Source organism: Schistocerca gregaria, chromosome 2 (genome assembly GCF_023897955.1).
Source record: "Schistocerca gregaria isolate iqSchGreg1 chromosome 2, iqSchGreg1.2, whole genome shotgun sequence".
NCBI classification, from domain to species: Eukaryota; Metazoa; Arthropoda; class Insecta; order Orthoptera; family Acrididae; genus Schistocerca; species Schistocerca gregaria.
This window is the reverse complement of record NC_064921.1, coordinates 491,967,616-491,991,306: the sequence shown is the minus strand read 5'-3', so window position 1 is coordinate 491,991,306 and position 23,691 is coordinate 491,967,616. Positions and strand designations below refer to the sequence as shown.

Here is a 23,691-nt window from a genome sequence, read left to right as displayed (position 1 = left end):
AAGATACGTTTAGTGATATTCATGCAGGTTCTCAATTTCGAATATAAGAAAAAAAGCGTATCTGTTCCAAGTTAAATCCTCGTCATTTACATGGCTCTAGCAAAGTAAAAGTTATAATCAAATCACACACAATTTAATTGAGAACAAATTCACTATTTAAGGCTTACAGAAGGGTGAAGTGATGCCAACATGTGGATGGGTGCAACTTAAGTGATTATCATGAGCTATTTAGGGTACACAGAGTATGACTCCAAAATTTATTAGCTTCTGCATTATTATTTAACAATCAAAATATAAAAATACATGTCGAAAAATTATGTTTGGTTGCTTGTAGATAGGCAACCTAAACGAATAATATTCTGGACCACAATATTTTTAATATGATAAAAGCAAACAGCACTGTACCTAACACAAATACTCAGGTACAACGTATCTTAGAAGTTCTCACTAGAGAACAGATACTATATTACTACAGAGTCTGCATATGTCTGGTGAAATTGAATTCCTTCTTGAAAACAGCTTAACAAATCTACTTCGTTGTAAAGCATAAATGGGTTTCCTCTACCCATTTTCAAATATATTCTTTGCAGGCTATAAATTAACTACTCTGTATCACATACTTTGGTGTTAATAAGTTTACAAACCAGTCACAGTTACATTCAGCCTTATTTTCAGAAATCACAAAAAGAACAACAAACCACAAAAAAATTCTTATTCATTTGATACCAAAAATACCTTATGATACTCAGAACCATACTCAAGAATGTATTTAATAGAAGCTGAAAACTGACAATTCATACCGCCTGGAAAGCGTATACATAAATTTTTTAAATAATTCATTTACATAATACACACACTCAAACAACAAAATCTGCAATTACTCTTATATTACACAGAAATTGTACTAATGTTCAAATAATTTTATATGATATTCAGCATCTCTTCTTTTACTTCATTTACCAATCCTCCATTATCTCAGCAATGACATTCTAGAGCTGTGAGGTATAGTGAATGACCAGGTTAATAGCACTTAGCAAAGATTTTGGTGTTCTTACAGAGTGAGTGAGTGAGAGAGAGAGAGAGAGAGAGAGAGAGAGAGAGAGAGAGAGAGAGAGAGAGACACTATTTCTTTTTGTACAAACATCATAGATGTTCTATGTATTTTAACAGGTGCAACAACTTAGTGCCATAACATGTTGTACTTACGATATCTATTCTGCATAAATGCCATTAGTTTCATGTGTACTCTTTATCCAGTTCTTTTTGGTATAAAACTTTTTCTCTCGTATGTGATCTGGTGTGAAACAACATGTAAAGCTTTGAAGGGCCTCAAAGGTCTATTACAAAATTTTACAGTAGAAAAGTTCATGATAACAGCACTCTAGTAAATATATTGAATTTCTCAAACAAATTAACAGCACACAGCAATAGCAAGTAATTTTACCAGCACAGTCAGTCAAAAGTTGTTGATTACACCTGTCTGCTATCCACTGTCTGCAGAAGTCACCAAGTTGATAACACAGTCAGTGAGTGTAAATGAAACCAGGTAGATGGCAAAAACACCAATCAGATGGGAAGCTACAGAGACACAATAGGCACAAGTCGTCACTAAATGTGAAGGCAGTCCTATCAATATCAGAGCTCCTCCCAAAATGCCGTAAGTGCTTGAGCTATTAACTGTTTTGGTCAGCAGTATTTCACTCAGCAGCAGAAGCAGAAATGGTAAAAACACAAGCTGAAACCAAGGAATATTTAATTACTACCACAAAGTTATCAAAAACTATCTACAGCGAGCACCAATTCTATTACAATAAACTCCTGCTACTTCATAATATAATTGCCTTATATATGTAAATAAAGCTACATAAGTTGATTGAGACAAGACAAAGTTGCCATTAGTTCACTTCAATGTTATAACATTGTACCCATCCATATGTAACAACGACACAGTAGCACAAATTTGTACTGAGACAACTGTGACAATATTAAAGTAATTCTAATATGAAGCATAACCATGCTCTTTATTGTGCTGGTAATCGGTAACAATGTTCTGAGCAATAGCCATGGTCACACATTAAAGCCTGGAGCAACAGTATTAAGCCTAACTTCCCAAAATCACAATCATCTTATAGCTTATGTAGAAAATGGTAGGCCCTACTTCTGGGTAAGTTCAATATAATCTTGTGAATCCACAGTTTTGAATAGGCCTACACTGACTGACAACCTATGCACCTCTAGTTGATTTGTGGCAATAGGCCTAGTTCATTTGTTACATGTACCAGTCGTCAAAATCTTTATGATGAAAAATAAAAACTATTTCCAAACAACACATTCATTTCCCATTGGTAAGGCTACATGCCAAATATTTTCTGGTGTCCACTGTGCCAAGTCATACGAGATTCATTTCTGGCTACAGTAGCTCCAATTACACCACAGTTACCCACATGCCAATACCCACTTACGGTGAGAGGTAGGCTTAATTGTTTACTTGTCACTGTACTACTAGTGTCATCATTACATCAGCAGTTCCTTCCATCCTCATATCACATTTTATGAACGGTCATTCTTTCTCATTGTATTTTATACCTTCAGTACACTTCCTTACAAAGAACTGTATGATAAAATTTACGTGAAAATAAGACCACCTTGCTCTTACCTCACTAAATAAGTACCCTAGTCCAAAGGCAAATAATGTTCTTGTGATTACAGCCGTACAAACAAAATGCAGATTCCACACAAAAAACCGTGACCTGTGGGTTCGCTGTTCCACTGCTTTAACTCCTGTTGTCGCCTCATTAGAAGTTTCATCTATTGGACTGTCTAATCTGCTGTATGGGATGTTGCAATTTTGCACTCTTCTTAGTATTTCGTCTGCATATTTACTTCCAGCACTCTCATAGCGTTCTTCAGTTTTCTGCTGGATTTTTATAGGCCTAACAAGCCCATTTACCACATCCTTTTGAATGCTACTCTTCCACGTCGTTGCTTCTTCACCTGTTGTTGAATACTCCGCTTTTGCTATAAATAAAAGCGTTTTTGAATCATACATTAAATATGAACGGCTAATCATAGACTGGGTTCAAAACAAAGCGCTAAATCTTAACGAAGTATCGTTTTTATTACCATCTGACCCGCTCTCATATCTTCCTGTTATTCTCTGCAACCTGTTCTCCGAATTTTCTAAAATTCTTCGCCTTCTCGCTTCTCTACGAGCCGCTCTCTCATCAGCTGCCATCACTGAAACAAGCGTACCACCACAACCGATTACATTACATACTCTGCCTTTGTTTTTGTTACCACCCTATTTTTTCTTTTTTGGTAGCAAGAGGTTTCCAGCTAACCTATACTAGTGTTTGAAACTGGAAAGTAGTTGTGTTGTTAAGTCGCTATATGCAATATAGCTTTTTATTATGAAAGTTATATTTACGTATATTGGCCGTTCGTTTCTCGCAGAAGGTACAAACGCCACCCAAACAGCAGAAATTTCGGAAAGGGTCGTACGCTGTTTCCTATTTTGCATTGCCTGAATACACAATTGATTTATGTCAACATATCTCTTCAAGAACAGATAACATTCTACGTTTTAAGACCCCACTTTTCAGAGCGAAAAAAAAGCGAAAGTGACTAGTGCACGCAAAGCAGATATCCCCTCCCCAACAGTTTCATTCATACCAAGTACGCGTTTGACGTCAGAGATTTGCTGTGCAAAAATCATCTGGTACACTGTAACAGCAGTCTGTGGGAAGCTCCGTGCGCTGCAGTGTTTTGCAGCTGCAGTGAAGTTAATGTAAATGACGGATTGTAGTAAGGGCAGAATTATCATGAAGTAGGTCATGACCGCGACATATGGAGGGTACGGGGACGTCTTCACTTCCTCAGGTGTGCTGTCAGTTGACTCGGGGACATGCTTGAGGTGAAAGCAAGCGTGCCCGCCTGTTCTGTGGAAGCGTTTTACTTGTCACATTTGTGTAGCAATGGCTCTAGCAACAGAGCAAGGGACGTCAGTGGAATTTATTTTGAAGTCACTCTTAGCGGGAGGTAAGCCACGCTTTTTAGTCAATTATTGATGGAAGAAAGTATGTATTTGACCAAAACAGCAAATAGTTGTTGGCATTAAAACAGCTTTCTAAAGGGCCACATTAGCCTTCTGATACTTTCTTTTCTTCCATTTTTTCTCTCTTGCAGTAACCTTTTGACTGTTTACATTGTGGAAGCTTAACACTGTCATCATTGTTATAACAACAAAGGCAAAACTAAAAGTTACATATGAAAATCAGATCTTGTTTAGTTTCTATTATGATCTAGCTGATCCATCTGAATACAGTTCCTACCTTAAGCCGGCAGTTTGAGAAATTTGCACTATGTGAGTAGTTAAATTGGAAAGTAAGATTAAACACAACTCAGTATTTCAAATATAAATATACTTTGTAAACTGGAAGTGACTTTAAATCCATGAGGATTTATTCTGCAGTCACTCAGCTAAATGGCATTTAATGAAACGGCAATGGTTGTGCACAATAGGAAATTCTGTAAAAAAAATCTAAAAATTTTCAGTCATTTTTTGAGCCATCACTAAACATCATTGTGAACAATGAAAGAGTCAGTATTAGATTTTTTGTAGTCTTAACAGATTGTAGAATTTGTTAACAGTTTTGGTGTTCCACATAATTTCAGCTGTTCATAGTGCTATTGCATCTGGAGCTTCTTGCATTTACTCATGATATAGCTGTAGCTGTTTCTTGTATTTACAGTGTATCATCATGCCAGCTTGTATGATGTGCACTGCAGTGAGACACACTTGTTTGAGTGATTATTGCAGTGGACTGACAGACATGAATTCAAGGTTTACGTCTCTATTTTGTTTCTTCCAGAAAACTGGACTGCTATAATCACACTTTCTATAAATCTACATTATGGGTGCATATATAAACTTCATGATAATTTACAGTTTTGTAGAGTGGATGTGATTCCATACTTCTTTTTATTTATTATCATTGACTGAAAGCAGCATTCAGTTCTGGTCACCTGGAAGACACCTTTGCAGAAAAGAGCAACTACATTAGTAACTGTGATTCCTGACATATGTTCAAGATTAAGACTGAACTTGTTAAGATTGTAATGAAACAGTTTTTATTGCATTCTTACATTTCATGAAAGCAAAACATTGTTGTCATCTTTACTGTTACCATGTTACTTCAAATAAAATGTCTTGAGTTACCATATATTTTATGTATCTGTAGTTTCAGAATCTGCCGATATTATCAAGTATCTTTTATCCAGTATCAGCCACCCTCCTGCCTTTTCCATGAGTCGAAAATGTTATGTTTTGCATTTATTAACAGCTTTTCTTATAAATGTAACACTCAATATATATGTTGTTCGATTGAAAAGATTGGGTTCCCCAGCATTCCTAAACTTCAAAGGAGACCACTTTATTTCAAAGTAGATATTGCATCAGTACATGGATTGTTGTGGAAGCCCGAGTGTTTAAATAAAGCTCCTAATACAGATCATTTTCAACGAGGCACTGATACCTTAACCATAGCAACACTTCTGCCAGAAGAAGAGATAAGATGCTATGTCAAACATACCCAGGATATAGAGATAATACTGAAGATTTCACATTATTCATTAAGTTCTTACACACAACAGTGCACCTTCAATGAAATAACCTAAGTATCTTTTAAACTTCCAGTAGAAGTCAGTTGAAAGTTATTGTTGAAGTCAAAAACGGAATATTTTTTACATGTTAATTATTACTTCAAAAGTCAACAGAAGTAGACATGTATTTGCACAATCATACATTTGTCAGCAATTAATTTACATATGTGCCTAGTTGTGTGTAGTGACCCTTTTCACCCTGATGGCTGGATACACATCATAGCATGGAGTAAATGAGACACCAGAAGTATTTCGGAGCTATGACGGTACATAAACTCAACTGCTGTATACAGCTCACAGACATTGACTAGTTGGGTTCAAGGCTGAACATCCAGATTGATGTGTCCCATTTATGTTCAGTAGGACTCATATCAAGTGACTTTGGGGCACAAAAACATCTCTGTGGAGTGTTCCGGATACCATCCTGACAGTTTGAAAGTGAGTGAAAAGTGCATTGTCTAACTGAAAGTGGCTTCCTGCATATCACTTAGGTGAAAGTGACATGTTAACAACTTACGAGCTGTAGAGAAACACTGGTGTGACTGTCATGGGCCCTGATCTATATTTTAGTTGGACAGTATGCTTCTCTATCTTTTGGAAGCGAGATGATGAAAGGCACACAAGACGCAATTTTATTGGATATAAACGTACCACACATGAGAATCACATGACTTACCTTAATTTTCAGTAAGTTGGGTTCATTGCATGGATTACGAGGAGAATATTAGATTGTAGACATCTGCTTTGACCAGAGACATTATGTCAGTGACTGATGTGACATCACCTTTCCTTGTGTATCTTCACGGCTTGATTGTTCGTTGGTGAAGCCAACAAATGTAAAAGCAAAAAACATGGTTGTGCTGACAGATTGAGCTATAGCTTTGCCCGTTTGAAAAAAAAAAATCACCACTGATATGACATTATAGTCACCATGTTGTTTGTAAAGTTAGTTGCATGTTTTCTACTTCATTGGTTATAGTATGTTTCCTGCTTCACTGGTTATAGCCGACAGAATTGAATATTACTATTAGTCCGTTGTCTTACAGGTTTCAAAATGCTTCTAATGTGCCCACTGATACATGTCAACACATACCACGACTCATCAGTCTGTGTGATTTCCATCCATGATTAAAGGGACCATGTTTTACACTCAATTTGCTATGTTGGCCATTTTAATGCAACATCACCTTGAATATTTAGTGCCTACTTTGATAGCGTGAACATTTCTGCTGCAAATGAGAATACCATTGATGAAAGCATGTCATTCAAAAGAAAACTACATCAGTGTGAGCCATTCATCACTTTCATGAAGATTATTACTTATGATGAAGACCTGTGAATACTTCAATCCATAATGATACATAACTGCAATCCTCAGGCGTTGTTGAAAGATCTATTGCGTGATTACCGAGTGCTGTAAATGAGAACTAAAACTGTCTGTAGGTGATAATTTGTGCTTCTCTATCTTGTCAGCAGCTAGCCAACTAAACCTGACATTCTTATCCAAGTTTGTTGCTAATAGCAAGAAAGTGCACTTTTGTTAAAATAAATAAAAGGTGTGCATGATTGGAAAAAACGAACAGCTTGTGCAAACAGTGAACATTCACTGAGACGGTGACAGAAGGCTGTCGCGGTAACACGGCTTAGTGTGCTGCAAATTACTTTCCAGGATATGAACTATAACTCCTGAAATTTTATTTCCATGTACTACTTTGCAGCCCCAATTGAAGAAATATATTAAGGTTGTAGCAACACTTTATTCTCACAGATAGAAATACCTATTGATATGCTTGGTTGAAAACAATATGCTATACAAGGGCAAGTCACATTAATGTGACCACCACCTATGTTCAATGTTAACATGCAAAAACCACTCATAAACACCTGGTGGCAATGGTAGCATTGGAGGGTATACAAATCATGTCAGGAGGATGCAGAAAAACAGTGTAGCCATTGTCATAATGTAGAAATGGAGTGATTTGTCTGATGTCCAAAAGGGCATGATCATTGGATTTTGGGCCAAGGGTGAAGGATTTCCAAAATGGTTAAGTTGTAAACTTTTTGTGGTTAAAGCAAGCCATGTGTGGCAAAATGGCACCATCCAAAACAGGCTCTAAGGTAACTGTAATGTGGCATAGGTCATAGATGAACAATGGTTGATGGGTGAATAGATGTGCAGCTGTTGAGCAGTTGACAGCCCAGATGAACCAAGGGGCTACCAACAGGGTCTCCTCAATGACATGCATTCAGGAGCATGATGGTTCAAATCCGGATGGAGCCACCCAGATTTAGGTTTTCCATAATTTTGCTAAATCACTTCAGACAAATGCCAGTATGGTTCCATTAAAAAAGGGCACATCAGATTTCCTGCCTCATCATTTCCTAATCTGAGCTTGTGCTTCGTCTCCAGTGACCTCATTGTCACCAGGATATTAAACACCAATCTCCTCCTCAATGACTGTTCATTGAATGTTGCTGCTCTTGGGTCTCCACAGCAGGTGGTGGTTAATGTTCTCATGCCAACTACCATTCATTGGTGAAGAAAGCTGGAATCTGCACACCAATATCACAACTGGATGTCCACTGAGTAGTGATATGTGGCCATTTCAGTTGTGTGGATGTAGGTGTGTATGGTGTGAAACATTTGAAAGCAAACATCGTCGGAAGAGCCCAGGCTAGAGGAGAGTGCAGTATGGTTTGTGGAATGTTTTCATTGCTTTCAAAGGGTGATCTTGAAATCTGGAAGGCAAAGTGCATCAACACAAGCATGCACCTATCCTTGGGGACCGTACCCACCCCTACATCCAGTTTGTTTCCCTTGGCAGTGGCGTCTGCCAGCAGGACAATACAACACATCACACAGCTTGCAGTGTATGTGCATGCTTTGAATAGCATCAGGATGAGTTTACCATACTCCTTTTGTCACCAAACTCTCTGGACTTAAACCCAATAGAGAGTGTGTGGGAACACCTTGTTTGGCTCTTCATGCCATGGGTCCTCAACCAAGGAAATGGAGTCGGCATAGCTCAACATCCCTGTCAGTACATTCCAGAACCTAATTCATATGTTACCGCCAGCTAGCATAGATTGATGACACTTGGGCTGTACATAAAAAAGAATTGCTACAGTGTAGTATGAAGGAAAACTGAAGGAAATACCCCATGAGACACATAAGAATGACAATGTTATTCAAAGACAGTAGTTACTCTAAAATCAAGATGATTCATGATGATTCCTTGGACACTGCAAATGACAGGACGCAATTCTTAATAGGGTGTGCGATCACCATGAATGGCAGTGCATGCTCTGCAATGTAACCCCAAGCCGGGCACAAGACTGATGCAGAGTCTTGTGTTGGTGTGCTCCAGTTTTTCACCAGTGAAGGAGCCGGATGGTTGTTTGTTTATGTGGATATGCTGCAGTATGCCCACCCAGTGCATCCCAAACATGATCAGTGGGATTTAAATCGAGGGAATGGGCAGGTCAGTGCATTCACCGAGTATCCTCTAGTTCAAAGAATTCCTCAACATGCACTGTTCAGTGCAGTCTTGTGTTGTCATCTGTAAAAATAAAATCTGTACCAAATGCACCCTTGACAATTTTACTGATCCAGATGTTACAGTGTGGGGAGCCATAATTTTCCATGAGCGTACCTACCTCCAAATCTTTTAATATAGAACACTCTCTCATCAACGTTACTGACACTTGATTCCTTCCCAATATGCATCTCTTGAGGGGAGCATTCGGCCCTGACTTCATTTTTGTGGATGGCAATCCTCGACCGCATCAAACAGTGCAGGTAGAGACGCTCTTGGAGTAAGAGGATATTCAGTGAATAGGCTGGCCTGCTTGTTCCCCTGACTAAAATCCCAATGAGAACATATGGCATGCATTGGAAAGATATATTCAGCTCGAACCACATGCACCAACAACTAACCAGCAACCCCACTGGTGAAAAAACGGAATCGCCTACCACAAGAAACTCATTACCTGCCTTATGACTAGCATGGGGGAGCATTTCAGAGTATGCATTGCTGTCCATGGAGATCATACAACCTATTACGAACCATGCCACACCATTTGTAATGTCCAGGTGACTATCATGAATCATGGTGAATTCAGTGCAATTATTGTCTTTGAACAACAGTGTCATTCCTCTTCATTTCACTGTGTGCTTCTTTCAGTTACTATACTGTACTGTATTGTACTACTGTAGTTCTTCTATGTATGGTCCAAGCTTGATTGAATTAGTTACTTGACAGTGACATAATCTGAAAGCTATTTTCACCCTTACCTTTTGCGCACAAGTATAGTCACTGGAACCTGACACCTGGTAGACATTCATTTGAACCTGAATGATTTGTATTATTATATGTTCAACAGTAAGGGTTTTAGTACATTGCAGTGTTTGTTGTAGACCATTAGGCAACGGAAGTGTAAACAAATGTTGGTGCATAACTGCCCCTGTTGAATAGGCCAAAGTATAACTGAACCTAATGTCTCCATCGATTTGTCTCCTTTCCAGTAGAAAACTTACAGGTAGAACATTGCAACAGTAATATTTCAATCACTAACTTGCACACATGCAGTCGCACACGTGACACATGTGGGCCCCCAACCACTGCAGTACTTCTTACTTTTCTGTGCTGCATGTCTATCCTCCTCCTATTCTATGTCCCCTCCCATGGGGACTACCTTCCCAATTGCTGGTTGGTCTCTATGTCTGGAGTTCAGGAGGTGTGACCTGATTTTTGAAAAGTCACCAAAGGTGGCTGTGCTCTTCTCTGTGCGGACCCCCAGAAGGAAGGGGCACTCAATCAGAGACACTAGCAATCTTGGGGACTCATCCTCGATGAGTACTTCAACTCCATGAATGCAACCTAATAAACAGAATGGAATGAGGTCAAAGACAGAATGAAACTTGCAGTCACACCCTGATATCATGGTCTCATGCTCAGGAGGAGGTCAGAACATTTGTACAGTGAACCTCTTCATCATTCAGAAAGATATGGATATAATTGCAGGCCCACCTAAATCCTGCACTTGCTTACACAATGGAGGTTTGCTTCTAAAGACAGACAGTGCCTTTCAAGCCCAAAAACTGTTTACAGCTATGCTTCTCCACAGATACCCTGTTTCTGTAGAGGCTCATCAAGCACTGTATTCTTCGCATAGTGTCGTGTACACTCGGCTGCTTGATAGCTTTATTGAGGGCAATATAGAACGTTATCTCTCTGATCAGGGTGTAACTGCAGTCCATTGGTTTATGAAGATGGTTGATACAGAATTAGTGCCTACTGTACCCTTTCCTTAACATTTTATCGAGTAGAGCTCCCGTCGAAGATCAAGGCGAGCTATGAAGTCATCAACATCAGACCTATATAATATATTCAATGCATTGTTACTAAATGTCAGTGTTATAACGATAATCGCATGTCCTGTAAAAACAGCCAAATATGCAACTAGTGTCAAGGATGTTCATGAATGAGATGGCCCACCTCCTTATCCGTACTGCATCAACTGCACTGGCAACCATGCTGCTTCATCCCATGAATGCCCTGTGTACCTTGGTCAGTGAGCTATTCAGGAGATCTGGGTGAAGGAAAAGGTAACTCTTAGTGTTGCCTACAAAATGTTAACTAGCAGAAAGCCTTGCATACCACTATGCAGCAGTTACAGTACCATTGTTTCTATGTCACTATGCATGAAAGATATGCCCAGGCAGACCTGCAACCTCCAGTTCTGTGCTGTGGTGGTGGAATATCGTAGTGCTACAGTTATGTCCTCACCTGTGTGCACCACAGTTATTTTGACTCAACACACAAAAAGAACGTTTGTCCATACTGGTGAAGCCACTTGGAACACAATGAGCAGAACGGAAATTTAGAAAGAAGAAAGTCAGCAAATGTCTGGGACCACCTCTGACGGACCAAAGGTACTAAGAAGTCAAACAAAGACGAACATTTTTCCCCTGCTCCAACTCAGAGATCCTCTAAAACAGTGACACCTCTGTCTGGCTGACCTCTGTGTTACCAGTGCACATCACCAACCAGTTCTCCACTATGGGGTTAGCTGACCAACCAAGGAAGGTTACTGGTACCTCTGAAGAACTAATGGAAGTGGATGCTCCAGCCTCATCTACATGACTACTCTGCAATTCACATTTAAGTGCTTGGCAGAGGGTTCATCGAACCACAATCATACTATCTCTCTACTATTCCACTCCCGTACAGCGAGCGGGAAAAACGAACACCTAAACCTTTCTGTTCGAGCTCTGATTTCTCTTATTTTATTCTGATGATCATTCCTACCTATGTAGGTTGGGCTCAACAAAATATTTTCGCATTCGGAAGAGAAAGTTGGTGACTGAAATTTCGTAAAAAGGTCTCGCCGCGACGAAAAACGTCTATGCTGTAATGACTTCCATCCCAACTCGTGTATCATATCTGCCACACTCTCTCCCCTATAACGTGATAATCCAAAACGAGCTGCCCTTTTTTGCACCCTTTCGATGTCCTCCGTCAATCCCACCTGGTAAGGATCCCACACCGCGCAGCAATATTCTAACAGAGGACGAACGAGTGTAGTGTAAGCTGTCTCTTTAGTGGACTTGTTGCATCTTCTAAGTGTCCTGGCAATGAAACGCAACCTTTGGCTCGCCTTCCCGACAATATTATCTATGTGGTCCTTCCAACTGAAGTTGTTCGTAATTTTAACACCCAGGTACTTAGTTGAATTGACAGCCTTGAGAATTGTACTATTTATCGAGTAATCGAATTCCAACGGATTTCTTTTGGAACTCATGTGGATCATCTCACACTTTTCGTTATTTAGCGTCAACTGCCACCTGACACACCATACAGTAATCTTTTCTAAATCGCTTTGCAACTGATACTGGTCTTCGGATGACCTTACTAGACGGTAAATTCCAGCATCATCTGCGAACAATCTAAGAGAACTGCTCAGATTGTCACCCAGGTCATTTATATAGATCAGGAACAGCAGAGGTCCCAGGACGCTTCCCTGGGGAACACCTGATATCACTTTAGTTTTACTCGATGATTTGCCGTCTATTACTACGAACTGCGACCTTCCTGACAGGAAATCACGAATCCACTCGCACAACTGAGACGATACCCCATAGCTCCGCAGCTTGATTAGAAGTCGCTTATGAGGAACGGTGTCAAAAGCTTTCCGGAAATCTCGAAATACGGAATCAACTTGAGATCCCCTGTCGATAGCGGCCATTACTTCGTGCGAATAAAGAGCTAGCTGCGTTGCACAAGAGCGATGTTTTCTGAAGCCATGCTGATTACGTGTCAATAGATCATTCCCTTCGAGGTGATTCATAATGTTTGAATACAGTATATGCTCCAAAAACCCTACTGCAAACCGACGTCAATGATATAGGTCTGTAGTTAAATGGATTATTCCTACTACCCTTCTTGAACACTGGTGCGACCTGCGCAATTTTCCAATCTGTAGGTACAGATCTATCGGTGAGCGAGCGGTTGTATATGAGTGCTAAGTAGGGAGCTATAGTATCAGCGTAATCTGAAAGGAACCTAATCGGTATACAATCTGGACCTGAAGACTTGCCCGTATCAATCGATTTGAGTTGCTTCGCAACCCCTAAGGTATCTACTTCTAAGAAACTCATGCTAGCAGATGTTCGTGTTTCAAATTCTGGAATATTCCATTCGTCTTCCCTGGTGAAGGAATTTCGGAAAACTGCGTTCAATAACTCCGCTTTAGCGGCACAGTCGTCGATAACAGTACCATCGGCACTGCGCAACGAAGGTATTGACTGCGTCTTGCCGCTTGTGTACTTACATACGACCAGAATTTCTTCGGATTTTCTACCAAATTTCGAGACAATGTTTCGTTGTGGAACCTATTAAAGGCATCTCACATCGAAGTACGTGCCAAATTTCGCGCGTCTGTAAATTTTAGCCCATCTTCGTGATTTCGCGTTCTTCTGAACTTCGCATGCTTTTTCCGTTGCCTCTGCAACAGCGTTCGGACCTTTTTTGTGTACCACGGGGGATCTGTTCCATCTCTTACCAGTTTATGAGGTATGAATATCTCAATTGCTGTTGCTACTATATCTTTGAATTTGAGCCACATCTCGTCTACATTCGCATAGTCAGTTCGGAAGGAATGGAAATTGTCTTTTAGGAAGGCTTCTAGTGGTACTTTATCCGCTTTTTTAAATAAAATTATTTTGCGTTTGTTTCTGATGGATTTGGAAGAAATGGTATTGAGCCTAGCTACAATGACCTTGTGATCACTAATCCCTGTATCAGTCATGATGCTCTCTATCAGCTCTGGATTGTTTGTGGCTAAGAGGTCAAGTGTTTTTTCGCAACCATTTACAATTCGCGTGGGTTCGTGGACTAGCTACTCGAAATAATTTTCGGAGAAAGCATTTAGGACAATCTCGGAAGACGTTTTCTGCCTACCACCGGTTTTGAACAAGTATTTTTGCCAACATACCGAGGGTAGGTTGAAGTTCCCACCGACTATAACCGTATGAGTGGGGTATTTATTTGTTACGAGACTCAAACTTCCTCTGAACTGTTCCGCAACTGTATCATCGGAGTCTGGGGGTCGGTAGAAGGAGCCAATTATAAACTTAATTCGGCTGTTAAGTATAACCTCCACCCATACCAATTCGCACGGAGTATCTACTTCGACTTCACTACAAGATAAACCACTACTGACAGACACAAACACGCCACCACCAATTCTGCCTAATCTATCTTTCCTGAACACAGTCTGAGACTTCGTAACAATTTCTGCAGAATTTATTTCAGGCTTTAGCCAGCTTTCTGTACCTATAACGATATCAGCTTCTGTGCTTTCTATTAGCGCTTGAAGCTCAGGGACTTTTCCAGCGCAACTACAACAATTTACAACTATAATTCCGTCTGTTCCTTGATCCAAGCACGTCCTGTAATTGCCAAGCACCCTTTGACATTGCAGCCCATCCCGCACTTTCCCGAAGCCTTCTAACCTAAAAAACCGCCCAGTCCAGGCCACACAGCCTCCGCTACCCGTGTAGCCGCCAGCTGAGTGTAGTGAACTCCTGACCTATTCAGCGGAACCCGAAACCCCACCACCCTATGGCGCAAGTCAAGGAATCTGCAGCCAATACGGTCGCAAAACCGTCTGAGCCTCTGATTCAGACCCTCCACCCGGCTCTGCACCAAAGATCCGCAGTCGGTTCTGTCAACGATGCTGCAGATGGTGAGCTCTGCCTTCATCTCGTAAGCAAGACTGGCAGCCTTCACCAAATCAGATAGCCGCTGGAATCCAGAGAGAATTTCCTCAGATCCAAAGCGACACACGTCATTAGTGCCGACATGTGCCACCACCTGCAGCTGGCTGCACCCTGTGCTCTTCATGGCATCCGGAAGGACCCTTTCCACATCAGGAATGACTCCTCCCGGAATGCACACGGAGTGCACACTGGATTTCTTCCCCTCCTTAGCCGCCGTACATTGGAGCTCCCAACTACCAGTAAGCCCACCCTCTGCGATTGTCCGGACCTTGAAGGCTGAGAATGATCCTCTGAAACAGGGCAGGCAGCTGCATCTGGCTCAGCCAGAGACAGTGCCTGAAACCGGTTTGTCAGACGCACCGGGGAGGCTTTCTGATCAGCCTCCGGGGACGCCTTTCGCTGCCTGCCACGCCTTGGAGCGACCTCCCAATCAACCACAGGCGAGGGCTCAGCCCCACTGCGGGCAGCAACCGGGGCAACCACAGCGGCAGACCGATCTGGGGATAGACGGGACGAGGTTGACATCCCCGTGATACCCAAGTCCGGCTCCCCACAGTGGTGCCCATTGGCAACAGCCTCAAGCTGTGCGACCGAAGTCAGCGCCGATTGCAGCTGTGAGCGAAGGGATGCCAAGTCAGCCCTCATCCGAACACAGCAATCGCAGTCCCTGTCCATTCTAATCGATGTTGAACAACAGTTACCGAAACACGAGAACGTGCCTAGATAACGCAAGCGGAACACGCAAAGAAGGTATCAACTAACCTGTACAAATGCCTAACGACTGCGCTACAATCTGCTGAATTTACGATTACAGTAACTAAAACTCGAAATTGCACCTCCTATACGAAACTCACACGCAATTTAAATAAGAATCTACGAAGTAAACACTAAAGCGCGATGCTACAACTGTCAAATACTATAATACGCCCGAAATATATGAATTAAACAATGCAAGTACCCAAAAACACGCAAAGAAATTAATTAAACTATCTAACAAATAAGTAAGCTAGGGTTATACGACTTGCTGCTGCAGCTGCTTATCCAACGGCGGCAGGGAGCACAATGGCTGTGACCAACCGACACAGGCTGTTCAAAACAAAAACAGAAGACAGACGACTACGCGAATTTGCACTATTCAGGTACTAAGGCGCGATGCTACAACCCTCAAATACTATAATACGCCCTAAATATATGAATTAAACAATGCAAATACCCAAAAACATGCAAAGAAATTAATTAAACTATCTAACAAACAAGTAAGCTAGGGTTATACGACTTGCTGCTGCAGCAGCTTATCCAACGGCGGCAGGGAGCACCCTGTGATAGTTCACAGCTGAAATCTGGCTCTCGGGAGCCTCTGAAGTATTTGCTCCTTTTAAGAGAAATATCTACTATCATCTAATACGGCTTTTCTCCAATGGAAAATTCGTGGTATCAGATCACACAGGGTAGAGTTACAGCTATTATTGTGATGACAATCCTCAGTTGGTTTATGCCTCCAAGAAACGAAATTATGCCCTCAAGACCTCTTTGATCTCTTACACTTCAGCCGGCCGGTGTGGCCGTGCGCTTCTAAGCACTACAGTTTGGAACTGCATGACCGCTACAGTCGCAGGTTCGAATCCTGCCGCGGGCATGGATGTGTGTGATGTCCTTAGGTTAGTTAGGTTAAAGTAGTTCTAAGTTCTAGGGGACTGATGACCTCAGATGTTAAGTCCCATAGTACTCAGAGCCATTTGAATTTTTCTTACACTTCACTCCAGTATGTTTCGACCTTTATTCCAAAGAAAGAACTCCAGCTCACAGAGGAGTCAAGATTCTCATTTGGGATGACATTCATAGCCAAACTGCTTCATTGAACACCCAGCTACAAGCTGTTGCTGTCCATCTTTCTCTCCCCAATTATGCCATTTCTCTTATCCCATCATTTGATCTCACCAGGAGATACATGCTGCAGCTTATCACTCAGCTCCCTCAAACCTTTTTGCTACTTGTTGACTTCAACTCCCACCATTTCACTTGGGGCTCTGAGAACTGCCCAAGAGGCTCTCTCCTGGCAGATATTCTCAAGCAGCTTACTCTCATTTCTCTCTACACAGGTGAATCCACATTTCTTTCAGATGATACATACACTTTTTCGCACCTGGATCTCTCGTTCTAAAATGCACAACTTGCCCACCATCTAGAGTGGTCCATCCTCCCAGATACATTTCCCAAGCGACGATTTTCTTTGTGTTCTTTGTCTGCCAACTCATGTCCCATCTATGTGCAGAGCCATATGACATCTTTCTAAAGCTTACTGGAGGCCCTACTCTTCACTGGCAATCTTCAAAAAAATGGTTCAAATGGCTCTGAGCACTATGGGACTTAACATCTGTGGTCATCAGTCCCCTAGAACTTAGAGCTACTTAAACCTAACTAACCTAAGGACATCACACACATCCATGCCCGAGGCAGGATTCGAACCAGCGACCGTAGCAGTCGTTCGGTTCCGGACTGCGCGCCTAGAATCGCTAGACCACCGCGGCCGGCGGCAGTCTTCGATGAACAACATTTCCACACCAGTGATGATCAGATAGAGTACCTTATGAATGTTATCCTTACCACTGCAGATTGTCCATCTCCCGAAACTCTTTCATACTGCGATGTGTCCCAATATGCTATGGAGTGAGGAATGCCACAACACAGTCTGAGCGAGGTGGCGCAGTGGTTAGCACACTGGACTTGCATTCGGGAGGACGACGGTTCAATCCCGTCTCCGGCCATCCTGATTAAGGTTTTCCGTGATTTCCCTAAATCGTTTCAGGCAAATGCCGGGATGGTTCCTTTGAAAGGGCACGGCTGATTTCCTTCCCAATTGTTCTCTAACCCGAGCTTGCGCTCCGTCTCTAATGACCTCGTTGTCGATGGGACGTTAAACACTAACCACCACCACCACCAATACAGTCTGCATGCAGAGATGTGCTCTCCATGTCTTTGAACACAATCCTTTACAGAAGAACTGTATTCGTTATAAACCTAATTGGATTTCTTACTATTTCTTTCAGCTGTTTAACTCCCTCTTCTGTTGTTTGGGGTAACCTATGTCGGATTTCTGGAAACAAGGTATATCTCTCAATTCCTGGCATGACTGTAGTGAATGATGTTATTGTGGGCCCTATCTATATTTCCAACACCTTGGCTCAATACTTTGCAGAGATCTCGAGTCCCACCCACTACAGAATCATGAATGCTACAATGCCATTTTTACTATGTGGGAGCTCGAACATGCTGTTACCTCACCATGATTCTCTGCTCCATGACTGAATGATATTCACATTCAGATGTTGCAGCATCTCTCTCTTGATGGCAAGCACTTTCTCATTTGTATGTATAATCACATCTGGACAGCCGATGCGTTTCCCTGTTGTTGGTGTGAAGCCACTATAATCCCCATTCAAACAAGCCTGTCAAGGACAAATATCTTCTGTCCAGCTACCACCCAGTTTCCCTCACCAACTGTGTCAGCAATGTGATAGAACACATGATCAAGGGTCGGCTGGTATGGTGGCTTAAGTCTTGGAATTTGCTAACTAATGCTCATTGTGGATTTAGTAAGCACTGCTCTGCAGTTGATCATCTCATCGCCCTGTCAACTCACATTATGAGCAATTTTCTGATCCTTTTTTAAAATTTTATTTTGAGAAGGCAATACTTGCTGGAGGACAGGCATCCTCAATGAAATCTACATGTGGGGCTTCCCAGGTCGCTTTCCCCTTATTATTTGGGAGTTTTTAAATTACCAGATTTTCAAGGTACATGTGGGTCCAGCTTTATCGAACACTTTTTTTCAGCAGAACTGGGTGCCTCAGGGCACTGTGCTGAGCGTAGCCCTACTTGTCACAGTCATTAATCCCATCATGGACTGTCTCCCACCAGGCATCTCGAGCTCTCTTTACATCGATGACTTTGCAATCTGCTGCAGCTCTCAACGGACCTGTTTAGTTGAGCGACGACTTCAGCAATGTCTCAACCGTCTTTACTTGTGGAGCGTCGACAATGGCGTACAATGTTCCACAGAAAGACTGTGTGAATTTCTGGCAGCATAACGAGTTTCCTCCACTGTCCTCAAATCTCGGTCGTTTTGCTCTTCCATTTGTCGAAACCACCAACTTTTTGGGGCTCACGCTTGATAAGAAACTGTTTGTCCTCCCCTGTATCTTATCTATCAGCACACTGTACCCAATCTCTGAATATTTTAAGTGTTTTAAACGGTACTTCATGGGGCGTTGATCGGAAAATTCTCCTCCACTCATACCAACCCCTTGTCTGATCAAAAAAAAAAAAAATGGACTATGGGTGTCTTGCTTACTCACCTGCATGACCGTGTATTTTACGCCGTGTCAATACAATCCATCATTGAGGCACACATTAGCCACTGGAGTATTCTACACTAGCCCAGTTATGAGTCATAATACAGACGCTGTTGAACTACCGCTGCCATACCGGCGTTATGTTCTCTTCACCAGATACATATGTTGTCTGTGCAACCTTCTTGATAATTCTCTTGACCGTCAATATGCGAAGTGCAACTTCCTTTCTTGCCTCCGAAAGTTCGCTTTCATATACTGCCTTGGAAGCGTATCCTTACGTTGCCTGCCATGTTCCCCATGGGTGATAGCCATTCACCGCTTTGGCTTTGTGCATAGGTCTGCGCTCATCTAGGATTTAGTACACTTCCCAAGGACACTTCTTTGAATTTGTCCTATCGCTGTAAGTTTCTCGAACTTTTCACGCAACTTGGAAGACAGCATATTCGCCTACACTCATAGTCCGTGGTGTCAGATGCATTTGTGTCATTGGCCAACAAACATTTTAGATACCGGCTCCTAGAACAGTACTCTATGTTGCGCACATCCCCCGCGTCACAGAACTGCATTACGAATAGTTCCTGGGTCTTAAAGTGTTAACACATTGATAACATCCTCCATGTGACAGGACTGCATTACGAATAATTCCAAGGTCTTCAAGTATTAACACATTGATAACATAGCTGCTCATGATTGTGGCCGATATGAAAGGAAATGGACGATTTTGAACTTAACAGTCGTTATCAGGGACTGAGCATACCAGCAATTACAAGTGACTTCGAATGTTATTCATTGCAGTGTGACGGGACCACTTACTCTTCTTGGTCCAGTCTGACCCTGACAATATTTCACCCATATGGAGACTCTTATCAGGCTTCAGTCGCTGAAAAACTTAAATTAACACTTAACAAAACGGACCTTCTCGCTACAAATCGCGGCTGTTTACTAAATCAAAAGAATCTGTGAAGTTACACAATCTCTTTTAGGAATAAAAATAGTGAAGGAATTTAGCTCATTAACAGGGCGATGACAGTAATGTGAATGAGACCACTTTAAAATACACTCCTGGAAATGGAAAAAAGAACACATTGACACCGGTGTGTCAGACCCACCGTACTTGCTCCGGACACTGCGAGAGGGCTGTACAAGCAATGATCACACGCACGGCACAGCGGACACACCAGGAACCGCGGTGTTGGCCGTCGAATGGCGCTAGCTGCGCAGCATTTGTGCACCGCCACCGTCAGTGTCAGCCAGTTTGCCGAGGCATAGGGAGCTCCATCGCAGTCTTTAACACTGGTAGCATGCCGTGACAGCGTGGACGTGAACCGTATGTGCAGTTGACGGACTTTGAGCGAGGGCGTATAGCAGGTATGCGGGAGGCCGGGTGGACGTACCGCCGAATTGCTCAACACGTGGGGCATGAGGTCTCCACAGTACATCGATGTTGTCGCCAGTGGTCGGCGGAAGGTGAACGTGCCCGTCGACCTGGGACCAGACCGCAGTGACGCACGGATGCACGCCAAGACCGTAGGATCCTACGCAGTGCCGTAGGGGACCGCACCGCCACTTCCCAGCAAATTAGGGACACTGTTGCTCCTGGGGTATCGGCGAGGACCATTCGCAACCGTCTCCATGAAGCTGGGCTACGGTCCCGCACACCGTTAGGCCGTCTTCCGCTCACGCCCCAACATCGTGCAGCCCGCCTCCAGTGGTGTCGCGACAGGCGTGAATGGAGGGACGAATGGAGACGTGTCGTCTTCAGCGATGAGAGTCGCTTCTGCCTTGGTGCGAATGATGGTCGTATGCGTGTTTGGCGCCGTGCAGGTGAGCGCCACAATCAGGACTGCATACGACCGAGGCACACAGGACCAACACCCGGCATCATGGTGTGGGGAGCGATCTCCTACACTGGCCGTACACCTCTGGTGATCGTCGAGGGGACACTGAATAGTACATGGTACATCCAAACCGTCATCGAACCCATCGTTCTACCATTCCTAGACCGGCAAGGGAACTTGCTGTTCCAACAGGACAATGCACGTCCGCATGTATCCCGTGCCACCCAACGTGCTCTAGAAGGTGTAAGTCAACTACCCTGGCCAGCAAGATCTCCGGATCTGTCCCCCATTGAGGATGTTTGGGACTGGACGAAGCGTCGTCTCACGCGGTCTGCACGTCCAGCACGAACGCTGGTCCAACTGAGGCGCCAGGTGGAAATGGCATGGCAAGCCGTTCCACAGGACTACATCCAGCATCTCTACGATCGTCTCCATGGGAGAATAGCAGCCTGCATTGCTGCGAAAGGTGGATATACACTGTACTAGTGCCGACATTGTGCATGCTCTGTTGCCTGTGTCTATGTGCCTGTGGTTCTGTCAGTGTGATCATGTGATGTATCTGACCCCAGGAATGTGTCAATAAAGTTTCCCCTTCCTGGGACAATGAATTCACGGTGTTCTTATTTCAATTTCCAGGAGTATATTTTTGAGGCGCCTTGAGTTATTTACTTATGTTCGCTGCTTCTATCAGTGTATGGGATGGCGTTTAAGGGGATTCGATGAAAAAGGATGCTGAACCTGTCTAAAGTATGATCACATCGTCATTCCATGAATTATATAATTCAGTAGAACATGGTACCGTAAAGGTTTTGGAGATAATGGCTTCATAAACTTGAAACCAGAGATATATGTTACAAGGATCACAGGAAACACTGAACAATTATTTCAAATTTGTTTCCCAAAAATCTAACTTCACTTGTTTTTAAAGCACTCACCATAAATCTGAACGGCTAGCCACATTCTTACTAATCTCTTTTTTGAGTCTTCCGCCTTCTGACTAGTTTGATGCAGTCCGCCATGAACTCCTCTCCTGTGGCAACCTCTTCATCTCAGAGTAGCGCCTGCAACCAACGTCCTCAATTATTTCCTGGATGTATTTCAATATCTATCTTCCTCTGCAGTTTTTGCCATCAGCAGCTCCCTCTTTTTACATAGAAGTCATTCCCTGATGGCTTAGCAGATGCCCCTCATCCTGTCCCTTCTCCTTGTCAGTGTTTTCCACATATTCCTTTCCTCTCCGATTCTGCGCAGAACCTCCTCATCCTGTACCTTATCAGTCCATCAAATTTTCAACATTCGTCTGTAGCAGTCACTTACGTTAGTAAAAACACCAGGAAATATTGGGGAAGTAGTTTGGGCACCGGCCATAAGCGGATACTCAAAATTATGGCTATTGCGGATTTCATTTGCTTTAAGATTTGTTTGCGGATAAGGAAATTAACAAGGGACCAGACTTCAACTGTAAGCTATAAGCGATATTGTGTAGACTATAAAAATGCCGTGATTAGTTGGGTTCTTATGTGTGGATCATACTACGCAGGGCTACAAATACTGTATTAATGAAGCGTGCGCTTGTGACCACGAGGTGTGCGCACCTCAAGATGTACCCTCGATTTTTTTCTCATTATCTCTCACTTTAGAGAATAATTGCGGGAAACGCATATGACTGCCGCATTTTCTCTGATATAGCCATGTCTCATTCAATTTTGAAATATTTATTTCGATCTGCCAGACTTAAACTAATGAAGTATCTGTCTACAGTGCTACGAATACCGAGTACTCCTTTTATGCTTGATAGTATGATTGGTGGAAGAGGTGATGATGATGACTCACGCTGAAGAACCTAAGCGCGAGCTCTACAGGCAAGACGGATCATTCTCTTTTAGTTTCCGAGTACGGATTTAGTTTTCCGTGGTAGAAGCTGGGTAGCGTTTTTATTTTTGTAGTGTGAGTCTGAGAGGTTATCGTAGCAGAACAAAATAATTATTTTGAAAGTGGGCAGACTAGAGTTCCCACCAACGTAGAGCTTACTAGACCAAGGACAACGCTCGAATCCGTAGTTTCCTGTACAAATTTGGGAAAACAATATCAGCAACTTACTGTACCGTCTTCCAACTCTAACAATACTTTCGCAACGTTCTCTAGAGCGGTTAGATATTTCAATCTGAATGAGGGGCATTTAGCAAGTGAAGAGAGAAAATGATGTAGAGAAACAACTGTATTTTTCCCAAATGAGACTTTTACTATTTTTCAACATAATCTCCACCAATATCAATATGCTTGTCCCAACGGTGAACTAGCTTTTTGTATCTGATATGAAGAAGCCTGTCTTGTTGTTGAGCCACTTCCCCAAAACTTCTTTCACGTAATGGCCTCTTTGAGTGGACTGTTTCATCAAACCTTAAAATCTTGTTTAGAAAAGGATCACCTTCTCTTTCGTACCGTTCTCTAAAGTCTGTACTCACTTCGAATCTTATTTCCTTGTATTGTTGTATTAATTGTTTCGGGACCAATCTTGCACTAGTTTTGCTTACTTGAAATTGTTACTGGTAGCGTT

At 42.4% G+C, this 23,691-nt stretch overlaps 2 protein-coding genes across 5 annotated transcripts in view; one reads left to right on the top strand and one right to left on the bottom strand.

Moving 5' to 3' along the window:
• Positions 1 to 243: 243 nt before the first annotated feature.
• LOC126328012 (uncharacterized) overlaps positions 244 to 23,691 on the bottom strand; it is an 88,092-nt gene continuing 64,644 nt past the window's right edge. For 2 of the 4 annotated variants that reach the window (XM_049995939.1, XM_049995943.1), the window contains exons 2-4: positions 3,124 to 3,237; positions 2,657 to 3,018; positions 244 to 1,735 (exon numbers count right to left, since the gene is read on the bottom strand). In XM_049995939.1, coding sequence (XP_049851896.1) covers positions 1,484 to 1,735; positions 2,657 to 3,018; positions 3,124 to 3,235 — 726 coding nt within the window. In that variant the 5' untranslated portion in view covers positions 3,236 to 3,237 and the 3' untranslated portion in view covers positions 244 to 1,483. Of the gene's footprint in view, positions 1,736 to 2,656; positions 3,019 to 3,123; positions 3,238 to 3,341; positions 3,659 to 23,691 lie in introns of those variants that run through there. The other 2 variants (XM_049995937.1, XM_049995938.1) reach the window with 2 other exon arrangements.
• Positions 3,957 to 23,691, top strand: part of LOC126327996 (graves disease carrier protein-like) — a 184,168-nt gene continuing 164,433 nt past the window's right edge. The window contains exon 1 of the mRNA XM_049995936.1: positions 3,957 to 4,038. Coding sequence (XP_049851893.1) covers positions 3,975 to 4,038 — 64 coding nt within the window. The 5' untranslated portion in view covers positions 3,957 to 3,974. The remainder of the gene's footprint in view (positions 4,039 to 23,691) is intronic.